The following is a 16,203-nucleotide window of genomic DNA, read 5'->3' on the forward strand; positions in this document are numbered from 1 at the left end:
TTTAATAGAGGATCTCTCTGGGGGTTTGTGTTCATATCACAAACATTCACTTTATTACATTTTATGGAATGGACTTTAAATGCCAGTATATACAAGCCAACATTTCATTATTGGAGTTTGTGTTTATTCACTTGCCATTGTCAGTCTGTTCCCCTTCGTCTTCTTGTGCTGCTCTTTGTAAAAGCTATGATTTATGAATATGTGGTTTAGATCCTTCACAATATAGTGTGAAGTGGTTCGATAAAAAGTTATTACAGTAAAAAATCTATAGTTTTGCGTGCTTTGCCCACCTTCTATAGGAACCCCCAGTAAGAGACTCTTCCACTAAGCAAACACTGCATGCATGAGACTGTAATATAAGCTACGTGCTGAGAGGCCTCACTCAGCCAAAACTCCTGCTGAATAGTAGCCACTGCAGGCAATTACAGTTTTGCCTACATAACTGCAGGATTACGCCCTCGAAGTTATGAAAGTTGCATAGACCAAAAAGGGGGGTGGGGGTGGCGGAAATCTGCCATTAAATGTTCATTTTAAAATCAGGAAATAAAGACTTCCAGTAGCCTTAAGCTACATAGTACCAAATGGCATTCGGTTCTCAAACGTAAGTGTGTGCGTGCCACATACTTGATTTATTTTTAAAACAAAGCTCTTGGTCCTGCTGATTGCAGGATAAACAAAGCTGACTGGCAGTTTCCCGAGCCCACTTAGAATCTGAATTTCTGCAGAAACGTAACACTGTTTCAGCCTAAAATAGAGAGTGAAAGGCTGATTTAGATCATTGTACCTCAGCCCGCACATGGGTTTTTCACCCAGCAGCACTGCTGACTTGCCACAGCTGCACAGCCACATAAAAGAAGGGGTGACAAATTGGCCACTCTTGCATATGGCTGGCAAGAAACCAAAGCTGCTTATAGCAGTGAAAGCTGAAGGAGGCACTTTCCAGGATGAAAAATAATTTGTGAGGAAGACGTGGAAGGTGGTAGAATCTGTTCAACCGCAGCACATCAGGAGGTGTATAAGAGATGGGTTACAAAACAGTTTTGCTGCCTACATTTTGTGTTCCCAAATCTCTGAAAAAAATGCAGCTTTACAAATAAAAAGCCCTCTGTCTGTCTCGGGGATCAGCAAGTGAGGATTACCTCAATGAGTCTGACAGGTATTCAAAGCAATGAGGCATACCACTGCGCTGATGCCAGCAGCGCCGAAATCACCGGTCTGGCACCACATCACCCCCGGGACAAGGAAGCACCGTGCACGGGAGCCCTTCTTCTGCGCACGGCACACTGCTGCCTTCGGGTTCTCTTACTTGAACAGAGGAGCTATTGAGACAGCAATCACAGTCCCTCTGTTACTGTTATCTCTGGCAAACAAAGAGTAACAGCCATAATCCTACATCCTCTTGGAGGTCTAAACTAGAAGGTTCCAACCTGCTTCAGGCTACCAAGATAATTTTGCCACCTGTAGCGCTCTGTGGCCTGCCACGTGCAGTCCTACACACCCATCTCCGGCCAGGCGAGAGGGCTGGATGCTGGAATGAAAAGCAGGTACGAGCACAAGAGCCCAGCACAGCCACTCAGCTGAACAAGCGGTTGTCCAGAGTCAATGTTGCTAATGCTGAAGCACCGAGGCTTTGCATCTTGCGTACCTCACACACTTCTGCTCTGTACCTCAGGAAACACAACAGAGCATTTTGTCCACATGGGATTCACTGAGGTTAGATACCTAGAGGCCCGCTGGCAAGATTCCTCTCCTGCTGAAGTAGGAGAATGAAGCGATTCATTTCTACTAAAAATATAGGTAATAAGCCCAATAAAAAACATTGACCAGCATGAAAAACAAAGGGAAAAGCAATTTGGAGTAGTGGTCTACATTGCTGGGGTTCTGAATTGTGAAATAACCAATAATCCTGTGCATTTTGTTTCTCAAGACACATTTGATTTTCTCATGAGTTTTCATGGTCAAGTCAGTGCAGTTAACGTTATCGCTGGAAATCTCAATGCTTGTAAAGCTGATTTTCCGTTTGTAACTGGTGATGGAGCTGTTGAGGATGTTAGTGATGTTGACTTCTTCCATTTCTTTAGTGAGTTCATTTGCAGGCCCCTAGGAAACAAGAGTGTACAGTTAGTTTTAGGGTTTGTCTTCTGCAGAGGAAAAGTGCTTTAATCAATAAGGAGACCATAAGGATAAAGACAAAAGTACACAGCTTCGTATGTGTTCAGCCCAATATTCAAACATGCCTTTCAGCTGCTGCCTGGTTTTAGGAGTGCCTGAAGTCCCAGAGTGCCTGTGTTTCCACCACTGTATTTCTAGAGGTGTTTTGAGATCTTTGAGCAAGTCTCACTCTATGTCACTGAGCAACCCAACATCCATCTCCTACATGACATCCATCTCTTCACATCTACACAGTAACTTAATGGCTGGGGAACTCAGCATTGAGGTGGGAAATCTCTTTTCTCCCTGACAGGATGTGGACCCTCAATGACCACTGGACTGTAATCATACTTGACTATTTAATTGCTCGCACTAAAGCAGAGCACTTTGAACAATTCACTCTCTCTCGCACCCTGCCCTCCCCCCCCCCCCCCCCCCTTGTGGGACTACCTTCTGGGAAGGGAGGAAGAAGGGTTCAGCTTTCCTCTAGTAGAGGAAATTGCCTTCCAGATCAGCATCCTAATCAGAGCTACTCCATAGAAGAGAGAAGAGGTGTGTTATACTGGCTCTTCTTTGGCTGCATTTTGAAAGGAACAGAGGTGCTTCATGCTCTCACATGAGCTCAGCTCAGGGCTACAGACCTGATTTTAGTAGTAGGCCAAAGTGCCTTCCTGCATGTGGTCCTATGAATCTAACATGACTGTCAGCTAAGGCTGCTGCTGCGGCAGAAGTCTATGTCACAGAGACACAGGGGTCTAGTGCTATTCATGCGTTTGTTGCACACAAAAATTTAGATTTAGTGACAATTAGGAGAAGCAATTGTTACTGTATCCGTAACAGGAAGACCATTTGTCTTATTCAGTTAATGGAGGACTAATTATTGTCGATTCAAGATAACTAGGCTTATTAAGGTAGATCAGGCTTTACCTCTTGAGGTGCTTTAGCTGCACGCTTGCGTGATGAGCTGTAGTGAGCCACTGCATATTCCACAAGGGCACCAAAGATGAAGGTGAAGCAGATGCCGAGGTAAACATCAATGGCCTTAATGAAACAGCTGGTTTTCGAAAGTGAACTTCGTGAGCCAATCATCAGAGTTGTCATGGAAAGCACCGTCGTTACTCCTTGGAAAGCAGAAAAGGAAAGACTTTCTCTCGTGGACGCTTTGGAAAAGGCTTGGCCTATCCTTCTACACGTTGTCACTCTCTACTGCTAGCCAGATAGAGCACATCACTTCTTACCAAATCATCCATCAACTGAAATGCTTTTGTAGCGCTAGCTACTAGCTTCACACAGGCTCTCCCTGCCTTTGACAACTTGGCTCCAATAGGCACTTGGCTCTCTTATCTTTCTTGCTTTCAGTAAAAATTTCCCCCCTCCCTGCCCCCTCCAAAGCACATCACAAAGAATGTGTGCTCTGTCCTCTCTGCTGTGAATCTACTGGGAGCCTTGGCCACACGCAGCTCTGCAGGTGGGCAAGTGTGCCAGCCACAGCGTATCTTCCACGCTTCATACTGCTAACCCAGCTCTGCCACAAGTAAAAGCAGAACGTGAGGGGACCATTTATCACTGAGCAGAGAGCTCAAGAAAACTGCTGTCTACCCAGCCCTCTGAGGCTCCCCTGCCTGCTTAAATCTTCTCCCTTCCGCAGGCAATAACTCACCAATACAGGTTCTTGCAGGCACTGAATCCAATGTGATCCAAAAAGAAACCCAGGACAACATGACGAGCAGAGTGGAGGGCACATAGGTCTCCAAGATGAAGTAAAGGACATTTCTTCTCAGCTCAAACTGCAGTATCAGTCGTGGGTAACTGCCTGTTCACAAAAGGAAGAAACACAGTGAACATGAGATTCCCAAAGATACTTGAACTGAAATTGGGACAGCCCAGCACCAGCCCTTCAGCTGATGTACATCAGCAGGGCTGCACTGAAATCGTGGGAGATGCATTACGTATACAAGCTTGACTTCTTGCCTCAGAGGTCTTACTTATCTAATATATCCTAGATGAGAGGACACATACACACAGCATTGCTGGACAAGAGACACCTAAAACAATGTGTGGCTTGCAAAGGGGCTCCTGAACTTAATCCACAGTGGAAACAATTTATACCAGTGTCTTAACTCAGAGTAGAGAAGGGCTGATGCTTTAAGCTATTTTCTCATACTCAGCACAGCACATTTTTCCCAATAACCGCTTTGAAGGGGCATTGCCAAGCTCAGTCTTATCTGATGGCTGAGAAATAAACAAAAGATTTTTCTCTCGATTTCAGCAGGCTCTGGCTCACATCCCAAAGCATCCCAATATCTTATCATCACAGGGAATTAGACTCCCTTTATTCATTAGTAATTCGTGATCTTTGATAACTGTGTCTTTTTGTGCTCAAAAAAATTCAGTCAGTTTTTTAAAATCAGTTTGTTGTAATACTGACGTAAGGGTTCTGGGGCTGGATCGCTAGTATTTTCAGGAGATATTTCTGCTGTTTAAACAATGGCTCCCTTTGAAACGTAGAAACAAAGCCCATGTTGTTCATGGGCTGTGTACACTACAGTAAACAACAAAACATTGTTATTTTTAAAACCTGGTCATTCTAAGGAAGTTTTGCCTCCTTTCATAGTGTCTGCGATTGGAGAGAAGAGTATTTACACTGATAATGAAAAAGACATTGAATTCTGATGTACAAAGGGATCTTATTCCATCATGAGAGAATTTTAATTTACAAACAAAAGTATATTTTAAAAGTTAATTTTACTCCCAGTTACTGTAAACACGGCTCTCTGCAGTATTTATAGTCTGCCCACCTGGGAGGAATAGAGAGTTTCTTCAGGTATGTGTGGAGAAGGAAAGAAGTGGAGAATTTAAAAAAAAAAGATAATTGAAAATCCATCAAGATAGTGTATTAAAACCCCCAGCTTTCCATCTTAGAGAATATCCTGATTGCAGCTAACTGGATTTCACCATCTTTCTGTCCATCTCTTTTTGTGAGATTAAGATTGCTAAAGACTTCGCTTGTTCAGGCTTGAGTCAAAAGATACTGGCCCATAGAAGGGAAGGGGGGTGGGAGGGGAAATACTTGAGAGCTTTTCTTGCTTTTCTCTTTCACTGATTTACCTGTTTCCTGCTGTGACTTTGAGACCAGGGTATGGTAACGTTCCACTGTGTACTGAGAGAGCCGCAACTTCTCTATGCCGTGGACAGAGTCATTTCCTCTCAACCACGTGAAGGTGACATCGTTTTCATCATATCCCCCTATGGAGAACATAAAGACCCATATTGCTGTGATTTAGCCAGTAAAAGCCCAGCTATTGCCCTGCCCTGTCTCCTGAGTAGGAACAGAAATACGATCCAGGCATTGTAGGCCGGATAAAGACCCTCTTAACCGTGTCAGACTATGGGCGGACGTTGGCTGTTCTTTCATTGCTGTACTTTCAGTCTGCTGGTTCAGACTTCAACAGGAACACATGCCACTGTGAATGATGCATAACATGCAAGGCTGCCGAGAACCTATTTCAATCATTTACGTGGGGTATTTCTATTTTAAAATATTTTAACATTTTAAAAGATAATATATTCCTGTCATCCGCAGTTTGATTACATGCAGCAGGATACAACTACTGCAGCGATCAACCCTCAAACATAGTCTCTTCAGTCATGAGAGGAGAGCAAGAGAAACGCAGTGGTTAAAAAAAGAGAATATAGATCCCATTGAGCCCCTTAGCCAGGTAGCAGAAGCACATTCCACTGAAGCATCTATTCAAGTGCTTAAAAATACCAGAAAAGGCGTTTTCAGTTAGTCAAGAGCTTGGAGCTGAGACTGCTATGCAGTTATGAACCAGGCTCTTCTGACTGGGTACGCGTTGTCCAGAGAACTTGCTCATAAAAGCAGCTTTTTCTACAAATCATTCCTCCTATCCCCAAAGGCTTTAAGTTACTGAGGACAAATAAATGCATCCGACATTTAGGTAACACTGAATTCCTGCCTCAAAACGGTGGGACGGATGAGATCAACAATTCAAGCAGTTATCAGTAAACTCCATAGATGCTAGCTGAGTAACTGCCTCCAGGAATGTAAATGACGGCATAACATGAACTCAGGTTGGACTGAGGGATACCTCAGTCTGAGGGATAAAGCTTGTACTGAGTCACCAGCCTGCCAGTCACTTCAAAAATTTCACTTAATTTAGGAAACAAGCCCATCAATCTCACTAATTCGATTCTTTTATTAAGTGCCCTTCTTTGAGAAAATGAGTACGGATGCTTTGATTCTGATAATAACCTGTTCATCCTGGTAGAAGGAATAAGATGCAGTTGTAGCTCTATTTTTATCTAATTGTTTTCTTATTAGACACAAATTACCAGAGCTTGAGCGTGATGAACTCCTAAATTAGGTGTCCAGGGTATGAATCCCTGCGTAGAATCCTAAGCATGTGACTTTTCAGAGTTTCAAAGCAGTTTTATAAATTGTGGTTACTCAGGAAAATTTTATAATAAATGATAGATTGTTGTTAATTCATCTGGCGTATATTTAAATAGCATTATTTCTGGGCACTTATCCTAATGAAATCTCCAGTGGGCAATGTGCATGTAATTTCATTGGAATTATACTGCAACTGAGCATGATGTAGGACCCAATCACTTTTAAAACGGGCCCCAACAAGCTATGCTTTAGCAGAAGAGGCCAATCATTATTATTTCAGGAGCTATTCTTTGTAATAAAGTTAACCATGGTGAACTAATATGATTTTAATGTGAAAATAATATGTGCTTCCCTAGGTGCTTCATGCTGCAACCCCAGAAGTTAAAATCTGGTCTTTTCAGTATTGAGATTTTAGATGTTTCTTTTTGGGACATGAAGCAGGAGATGGTTGCTTGCTTGTTGTGGAGCTTCACAGATACAGAACAGCAGCACTGCTCTTGCTGAGCTCCTGGGTAGAAGCCCTGTAGTGTCCTAAATTTTCCTGGAGTCTTTCCCAGCAGCTCTGCCATGGAAGAGCTTTTAATTTAATTGAGAGCAAAACTCACTGATTATTCCTTTTCTTGAGACTTCCAAGGCTGAGACGACTCCTGTTGACAAGGGTCCCATCGTCGGCATCACTATAACAGAGCCCTCATGGCGAAGCCTATACCACAAAGTTGGGTTTGGCCTTAGTTTCAGTTCATGGGTTTGAGCCATGTTCAACTCATATTCTAGTAAGAACCACCCTTCACGCTGTCTTGTTACAGTGGAGGTTTGGGAGGTGCAACAGGTGGTAGATACCTAAAAACGTGAAAAGTTGTTCCTTGCTGTACTCCATCCCATGCACTTATCCCGCAAGTTAGTTTTGAAGAAGCTGTGTGTGCAAAAGGGACTGAATTTGGAAAACCAGCTGTTACTACTTCATCCTTTCTGCGCAAAATTGAACTATCTACACTTTAATAAAAATATTATTTATTACCACTCTTTTTATATAAATTGCACAGTGACAGGAATCCTCTAAGCTGTGGATTACAACACAAGCATTTGAAGAATGATGAAGCAAAGTTGTTTTCTTTTGGACATTAGTATTGGCAGGAATAAAAGTCTACTCCAGAAAGCCACTGTGATGAATCCAAACATTGAAGATGTGCAGTTACATATGAATAAACACATTTAAAGTAAAGTCAGTTTTTTCTAGAATGTTATACTTACAGCTTTCTAGCTGCAGTCTGCATGTTTGTGTGTCCATGGGATATTTTGACAGGTCCATGTTACAAGCAACAGTAGTAGTGATTCTGTAGAAAGAGAAAGAACTCCAAAAGTTGCAATAAAAGCACATAATGAAGTATCTCTGTTTTTCATAGCACACTAGACCGCAAAGACTCTGCTCTGTCATTTAGGTAGTTTTGACCTATGAAATGAATGGACTGGTATAATTAGAGGGAATCCTCCTTAGGAAGATATGCGCTCTGCAGCTACACTGATGAAAATGTAACCGAAGGAGGAATTTTGCTTTGCTGTGGTGGGAGATTTAGCGTAGATTCACATGTTTTCCAGTGCTACAGTTTGCATGTCTTAAGAAGTCACCACTTGTCGCCTGAGGCACAGTAACTAACTGCACACATACTCTGGCTTGCTCTGATGTGGAGGGTAAATGAGTTTTACTTGGCAGCTTTACTTTGCAGGTAAGGTAACCGGGACCATAACACTGTATGAATTGCTAACACAATTACAGTGCACATCACATGTACTGCAGAACAAACATGCATTTTGCCAAAAAGCAGAAATCGTGGCTACGTGGCACTGGATAAGCAAATAGTTTCCCACTATCTGTTAAACTTTTACTGTTATGATGTCCTCCCTCCATTCCTCTGCTGCGTCCATCTGACTCGACTTGACTTGTCTTGGGTGACCCCTAAACTTGTGAGCTTTCTGAGCAGGCACTGTGCTCAGGACACAGCACATACCAGGATGGGGAATCCGGATCCTTGACTGGCATTTCCAGGCGGCCAGAACAGGGGGTAATGGATCAGAAGAGTATGGTCACAGCTGGCTTGTTGACCCCAAACTCATTACACCTGACAGTTGGTATCTGCTCCTGTCCAGCATAATTCTGGAAATCTATTCTGAACCGTCATCATCAGCAAAGCCAAAGGTTGATTTACCTTAAGGCATACAAAATAGTGCCATTAGAGAACAATCTTATGAGGCGGTTCCCCACAGTGACGTCGTGCAGGAAGGACCTTTTTGACTCCACAATGTACGTGTCTGGTACCCAGAGCAATTCCACTAGACGAGCATCTAGCGTGAAGCTCTTGTTGCCATGAAAGACCAACCGGGGGTCTGTCCAGCGCTGCCGCAAATATATAGTAGCGGTGTAATCCTGGGAAAGAGAGGAAAACATGTGAGGATGCACATCCAGAACACCTGCACAGCATCGCTGTGGGCATGCCACATGCGACAAGAGACAGAACACACATTTGTTCAGCCTGTCAAAAGCTCAGCTTCAAATACATGCAGTAAATCTGATAGATTTTCATCATAGTTTTATTTACTGTATTACATTTCTCATATACTTACACTCTTAAGTGTTTGAGGACTAAAGATTATACTACTATTTTTTTTTTTAAATGAGCAATTATTGTAATTGATATTTTTGTGTCCATTTTGCAGGTAAGAAACCAGATGGGAAGTGCACACTTGAGGCCACTCAGCAAGTCATTGACATTAAAAATCAGTCATTGTCTAGAGTTGGAAAATTACACACGTACTATAAACGCGATCACGAAAGAGACGTCGGCACTTTGGAGAAAAAGGGTAAGCAAATCCAACCTGTTATTTCACCGAGGTCTTAAAAAAACAAAAAACAAACAAATGAAAACACAAAACTTGTAGCATCCTTTTTAATAGGAGTTTTGAATCTAAGGACACTAGGATTAACTTGAGTTTAGCCTGCCAAAACCTACCTGCAGTGACTGGAGTCATTTTCACAGTGCCCCATCATAAAAGAATAAGCAGTACTCAGCTCTAAAGATAATTCTTTACCAAGCCTTCTGGACGGACACAGGGCACTGTTGTACTATTTCAGTTCCTTCCTTATAGACGAAGTAAATGCAGCCAGTAATGCCTTTTATTTTCAAAACATCTCTGCCACAGACAGACTGATGCTGGCGATTGTGTTAACAGCATAAAGTTGCTGTTTTACCACAGATATGCTGCCTGTCTGTGGAGGATGAAGCAGTTCTGTTTCATTCGATCTATAATTTGTAAAATGCTTTAAGAGAAAAGGTCTAAGTAAATATTGGGTGTCAGTGTTAGCTTTTGCAACTTTTAAAATTTTACTCTCGGCCTATGACAGAGGAAAAAACATGTCAAATAATGCACTGTTACGGCTTTCAATACAGTGAATTATAATAGTGACAAAAGTGAAGAATCCTGATTGATTTTCCAGCTTTTATTGAGGCACAGAGTAAGCCTCTGCAATGTTTTGCATGTGGTCAGAGCAATTTAGATGGACCATCAAGAAGAAAAACTCCAGAACAGGAGCTATTTTACACGGCCCTTTAATTTAGAGGTATGTGAATAATTTATTTTGTTGGTTCTGCTCCTTCCCCAAAATGAATAGCTTTATCAAAGTTACAATATCTTATTTAGTGAACTTGTTTAATTTGTTGGGGAGAGAGAAAAAAAAAAAAAGTTGGTGGTGTTCTTGAAAATGCTGAAATTAAGCGTTGAAATTGTTGCTGACTGAACTTCTGACTGTTTGGACTGAAACCATTTGCTGAATTTACCCAAGTTGCCCATAGATTTGGTCAACCTGAAACAGGAGTTTTCAGCAATCAGTGTTTGAAATCCAGCTGTTATCAGAAGTGGAGGGAACCAGACTCATCAGTGGTGGGAAGATGTTCTCTGTATATTTGAAAATTGTTATTTTTTTTTTCTTGGGATGACCAGTCCTTTGAGCCTCAGACTGTGTTGCAGCTCAAAACCTCATTTCTCCTTCTTGAGAAGAAACCCTGTCTGTGTCTTCAGGCAGCGCCAGCACATCCAACAGAGGCCACCCCTACCCTACACAGAGAGCTCCTACAGGGAGGAAGGGTAAGGGAGAGGAAATGCCACACAGGATTGATTTTTTCCATTTCCAAGGGGCCTGATTTCCAGGAGGTGCTGAGTTTTTGACCAGTAGGACCTTTGGAGCCATCTCACTTACAAGCTCACATTACTATGGCATCTACATAGTCTGCAGTCATAAATGAGCCCTGTTCTCATCACACCTCTGAAAGTGGTCAACGGACAGAGAGAAGCAAAGCAGCTTGAATATGACAGTTGGTTTCTGTACCGAACACACAGGAATATATGACAAGTCTCTCGGGCAGATCCTACTCTTATCTCTTATAAAATAAAAATTCTTTCACTTACCATGTCGCTCTCGGATATACTAGAAATACTTGCAATGTCCAGACTCATTGCAATTTGAACAGGTTCTCCTGTGGAGGGAAAGAAAAGCTTAAGCAGAGAGAAGGGAAGAGTGAAAGGCACAACAGAACTGCTCGGGATGCTGCGCAGCGTGGGCACTGCTCACAGCATCCTATGCTATCTCTAAAACCGCAGAAGCCCAAAGGGTTAGACACAGTTTCAGAGCATTAGACTCACAAATGACATCATGATCCAAAAGTTGTCACTGTTAGGGAGCTGGAGTTCTGTATTTGGTGATGGTAGCGGAGAGCAAATACCCACTAGCACTAGCTCTGAAGATCAGCAGTTTAGATAAGCAGCATTTTGGTGGCATTTGCTGATGGGCAGGGAGCCAGGGCCAGTTTGTGCCTTGTTACCCAGTCTACAACACCCTCACAGTGGCAAGAATGGTAAACTTTGTACGAAGTATTTCTCACGCACAGCTCTCTGAGGACTCTCCACAAGCAGGTAGCAATCGGCATCGCTGTTTCTCAGAGAGGAAACACTAAGAGGCAGAGAAATTCAGTGACCCCTGAGCCCATGCACCGGGTTAAAAACCAGAAGTGCCACAGCCTTTGCCTCTTTTTAGTTATGCTATTACTGTGCTATTTACAAGCAAATTTTCAGCACTCAAGTCCTGAATCTTGAGAGTCCCCCATTTTCTAACGCTAACTCTTAAAATCCACCACAAGAGGGCAGCTCCTCCCCAGGAAATGTCAGAGCTGGGCCTGGGGAGCGGGGGCTGCAGAGGGCTCAGCGCGTCCTGCCAGGGAGCGAAGAGCTGGCTCGGAACGGGCAATTGTTACACGAGCGGAAAGACACAAACTTTCCCGTAGGTTGTGCCTGGTTTGTCTAATCCCCAGTATGAATTTGGGGCTCTGAGTAGGGCTTGGCGCTTTCCGAGACAGCCCTCTCTGCCTAGGTGACAACACAGCCATGCCTTTCCTCGTGGGACTTGCTGAAACTCCTTTTCATCATCTAAATCACATTTAGGAAAGTCCAAGGGACGCAATTTCTAAATCTCCTTCCTGGTGGTTTTGGTTTTTTGTTTGTTTATTTGTTTTAAACTGTCCCAAAATATATTTCATTTGCCAAAGATGTGTATTTTTTAAAGTAGCTGTCATTCATGTCCTCCATCTTGTTTTTAGATATTCAGACACTTGAAGCCGCTCAAATTAATGACCAGAGGGTAGATCTGTGAGGACTCAGGGCCTCTGGAGGAGATCAAACTAGAGTCCTGACCATTTTTGTTTAACATTTATGGCTCTGGTAGGCGTAGGCTGGTATAGGTGCAGTTAATCTCCGCTAGGTAATTCAGAAGCATCCGTTCACTGATGTGACAGGATCTAGAAGAGCTTTTCTATTCCTGCATGAGATCAGACATTCTAGGCATAACAAGCTGGTAAATTCTGTATTGTCCCAGAAATTTATCACCATGGTCAGCAAAAGGAAGAAGCTCAAAGCTGCCAGTAGCAGAAGGTCCGTCTGCAGTAGCTACAATGGGAAACATCCAAGTCCTGGTGAAAGCTGATGGGGAATTTTTCTGTTGAGTGTAGTTTCATTAATGGGTTCTGGCAGAAAAGCAAAATTATTAAAAATAAAAATTTTCATAGCTGTTTTTTAAACTTTCCTCGATATTTTTCAGGTGCTGAATGTCATTCTGAGAAGCCCTTTCCTCTGAGCGGTTACAGCACTCACCTGGAAGGTGGCAGACCTGACACTCAAATTGGACAACAGCCTCCAGTAAGTTCCTAAATACCTGACTGTCCTTCAGGTGCTCCCTACTCCCTAGAGTTTCACGAGGGTTTAAAGGAGGCTTACTTTGTGTCTCAGTGTGAAGTGAAAGCATGTGTCAAAAGTCAATATTTCTGGCAAGGAGAATGGCTTTCTTCCTCTATAGCCACCATCTACTAAATAGATACACATGAACAAAAACAAAGCAGAAAATCACAAGGGTCAGACTCTAAACAAAAGCATGTACAGTTAGAGCAGAATCTAGTTACTCTGTCAGGTCTTTCATAGAGGTATTGAAGTTTATAAATTCCCTGTTCTTAACCTCATAGATGGATGTGTTCTCATGCCCCACACGTGCATGCACAATCTATTCAAGACAACAGTGGATGTACACAGAATGGAGCGCAGCCTTGGCTACTAGCTAATTTAAAAGAAACGCAACCTTTTAAACTGGGGCATCCTAAAGAAAGCTTAAAGCATGCTCTCCCCTCCACACAAGCCTTACAGACTGTTCTTCAAACAGTCAAATGCATGGAGCCAACATACCACCAAAGTAGGGCCTGAGGTATTTGTTGTATCCCATGGTGAGGTTCTCAAATCCAGGGAGGGATGTTGTGTCGCTGCCGCGCAAGTCGGATACGTGACCCAGGGAGCACCTCCTGGGGACACAAATACATACTGTTACGTGTGGCCGGGCGTGCTGGGCACATCTGGTGTGCAGCTGCAGCTGTGTTTCCAGCTTGTGCTCAAACAAGCAAACAAACTGCATAAAATGGTTATTAAAAATAAGTAGATCATTTAAATCATGAGCACTTGCTCACATTGCTTATCTTGGCTGAATAACTGGCGCCTTGAAGAAGTGGAAAAATGGCAAATTACCTCAGCTGATAGCTACAGGTTTGCACACATGGTAGCTTAAGGACATTCTTAAAATGTTCCAGACAAATCAAGCAAGGTCTATATGTCACAAGTCTTAATAATAACCCACAGTCTCCCCCTTCCCACTCCTTCTCATACAGTCTATATAAGGAACATGCATTTCTTTTTTCCTCCTGCTTATGACAACCTGAGACAAATCTTATGACCAGCAGCTCCTCCTCCCTAATCACTAGTCCCCTAAAGAAGCTTTCATCCTCATGTGTTAGCGCCCGGCAGCGTCCCTACAGCTACTGTCAGGAGTAAAACCTCTGGGTACACCAGAAGGGGAAAGGCAGAGCACAGAGCACTTCACAGACGCCAACAAAGCTTTGCGGGCTGAACCACCCCCAGCTGCTGTGCACACAGAGGATTCAACTCTAATTTCTGAAGTCAAAATTAACGTTGTGGATGGACAATAAAGCTAGTACCTGGCATTATGAGGCTGACAGATCTGTACCATCATATAGACAGCTAGAGAGACAGGGGTTTTGGACTGTAAAAAGGTACGTTTTATGGTGCAGTGTCCTTGTGTGGTCACATGCTCGCTTGATGAAAATGTGAGTCGTTAAGAGTTTGTCATTGCTTTGTGAAGGGCTGAAGGAGGTGGAAGGCAATGCCTCTGCCTCCCCCCTGAGCCTCAGGACCACTGGTCTGTGCACTAAGAAACTTAGCAATGTAGTTATGCAAAGCTCTAATGAATTTTTAAATTCTGTTCCCTTTAAAGCTGGGTTAATAGTCCTTGGAGCTTTGCTGGAGGTTTTAAGACCAAAAAGGACCTTACAGCAGAACTGAACCAGTTTGTGCACAGTATAAACATAAACCTTTCAAAAAATTTAGGACTTGTAGTTCCAGGGATGGTAATAACCCAGCTGGGAGCCCTGCAGGGGGCATTTCGAGCAAAAACTGCAAACTATTCTGGTCCTGAACAGGAAATAAGGTGTTGCACTGTTAATGTACATGCTGTGTTTTGGGGACCTATGCAGGTTGCTCTCTTCTATGCCACATCCCTTTACTGCACTCAGCTTTCTTTGGGTGGGCTGGATAATTGGAAGCATAGTTTCCTTTTGACCCACATTATTTATATGAAACATAATTCAGATGTTCCCTGTAAAACAAAACAAAACAAACTCCGCTTACCTTGGGGGTGGAAGGAAAAGACACAGACTGAAGAAGCAAAAATATCTGCAGAACATCTCTGGAGATTATTTCTGTATTTGCTCTGCTCGTCTGTGAAGCAGAAAAGAAAGGCAAAGTTTTGTGGTTTAAGAAAAACTATTTTAAGGGAAGAGGACAGGGAAAAGAAATCCTGCACAGTCAGAACCACACACTGTGTGATGTTTAACATTCCCAACACATAGTGGCTCCTGCTCTTTTTTCTAGCTGGTGTCATTTTTCAGCACTGTGCTATCTTAACACTTTCCACATAAAAGACACTAGTGACAACTCAGGTCCTGAAGTCCTTGACAAGGTCACCAAATTTTAGCTGCCACTTTGTTTTAGATCGGGCTTTTCTTCTTTCAGCTTGGGATGGCAATCGGCTGATGTTGAGAATGACACCATGGGAAGTGATTTATTAAACAGAAAAATGTTTAGGTAGTTCCTAGAGGCAGTCAGACTCTGAAGCCAAGTGAGATCCTGCCCACATATGACAGATTCAGCATCTTTTAGTCCAGGGCTCCACTAATCAGCTACGCAGAAAAGCTGTAGCTCTGCGCTCCATTAACTTGTACCTGGGATAAACCCGTGCTATTAATAGTAATGTTGGCAAGTCACCCAGCATGCAGTACAGGATGAAATCATCCCACTGTAAATGGGTTTCGTTGACTTTTCTGGGAGCGGAACCAAATCTTGGCTTCTGGCCCGAGACTCCCACGGGCTCGTGCTGGCCTTGGAGCAGGCGCCACGATGGGCCCCTCTTAACTGTGCACTGCTCCGCTCTGCATTTTTGCTCCCTGCCTGAAATGCTGCATCAATTGCACGCCTTTTCTTCAGCATATGGATGGCGCTCTGCCACACACCTAATGTGTGGTGCCACAGCAAGCTGCTGCGGGATGGGGTGGTGAGTACGACACTGCCACAGCTGCCAAGGGGACATTGTTACTCGGCCATCGTTAGTTTGAGCTGGAAACACAATACTGCTCGACCTGCTCCACTACACTATTTGAAGTGTACCCCGTGTGTCAGAGTCTTCCTGCAGATACTGGCAAGGCAACATCATACGAGTCTTCCTCTCTATTATACTGTTACAAATTGGGAACGATTATGCAAATCTTTACTCCCTTGTGCCTTGGCACCAGTGAGAGCAAGATCCCAGCTTCAGATTCAGTGCCTTTCTCATCATGCACAGCAGTTACGGCCTCAACTTCAAACCTGGCTGTTCCATAGTAACCCAAATATCAGGAATTTTCTGCTTGGGTTAGATTCTTCCTGTGTTAGTTCACCACAGCCCAGAGGACACACTGCCTTCTTAGCTAGTTGTACAGCTCTGGTGC

The 16,203-nt window shown here is 43.3% G+C and overlaps 1 protein-coding gene across 1 annotated transcript; it reads right to left on the bottom strand.

Moving 5' to 3' along the window:
- Positions 1-1,785: 1,785 nt before the first annotated feature.
- Positions 1,786-14,904, bottom strand: GABRP (gamma-aminobutyric acid type A receptor subunit pi). Its single transcript, XM_050905386.1, has 9 exons — positions 14,849-14,904; positions 13,340-13,452; positions 11,024-11,091; positions 8,770-8,987; positions 7,817-7,899; positions 5,260-5,397; positions 3,812-3,964; positions 3,079-3,272; positions 1,786-2,100 (listed from the first exon to the last, which is right to left on the bottom strand). The coding sequence occupies exons 1-9, from the start codon at positions 14,902-14,904 to the stop codon at positions 1,786-1,788; spliced, it is 1,338 nt and encodes a 445-aa protein (XP_050761343.1).
- Positions 14,905-16,203: the final 1,299 nt, after the last annotated feature.

The sequence above is a fragment of the Gymnogyps californianus genome, chromosome 14 (genome assembly GCF_018139145.2).
Source record: "Gymnogyps californianus isolate 813 chromosome 14, ASM1813914v2, whole genome shotgun sequence".
Lineage (NCBI taxonomy): Eukaryota > Metazoa > Chordata > Aves > Accipitriformes > Cathartidae > Gymnogyps > Gymnogyps californianus.

Coding starts and splice junctions, on each gene's coding strand:
- GABRP (XM_050905386.1), bottom strand. CDS start 14,904: ATGTTCTGCAGATATTTTTGCTTCTTCAGTCTGTGTCTTTTCCTTCCA. Junction 11,092..13,339: donor CCTCAGGCCCTACTTTGGTG/GTATGTTGGCTC, acceptor TTCCCTCCACAG/GAGAACCTGTTCAAATTGCA. Junction 8,988..11,023: donor GTATATCCGAGAGCGACATG/GTAAGTGAAAGA, acceptor TCTCTTTCCCAG/GATTACACCGCTACTATATA.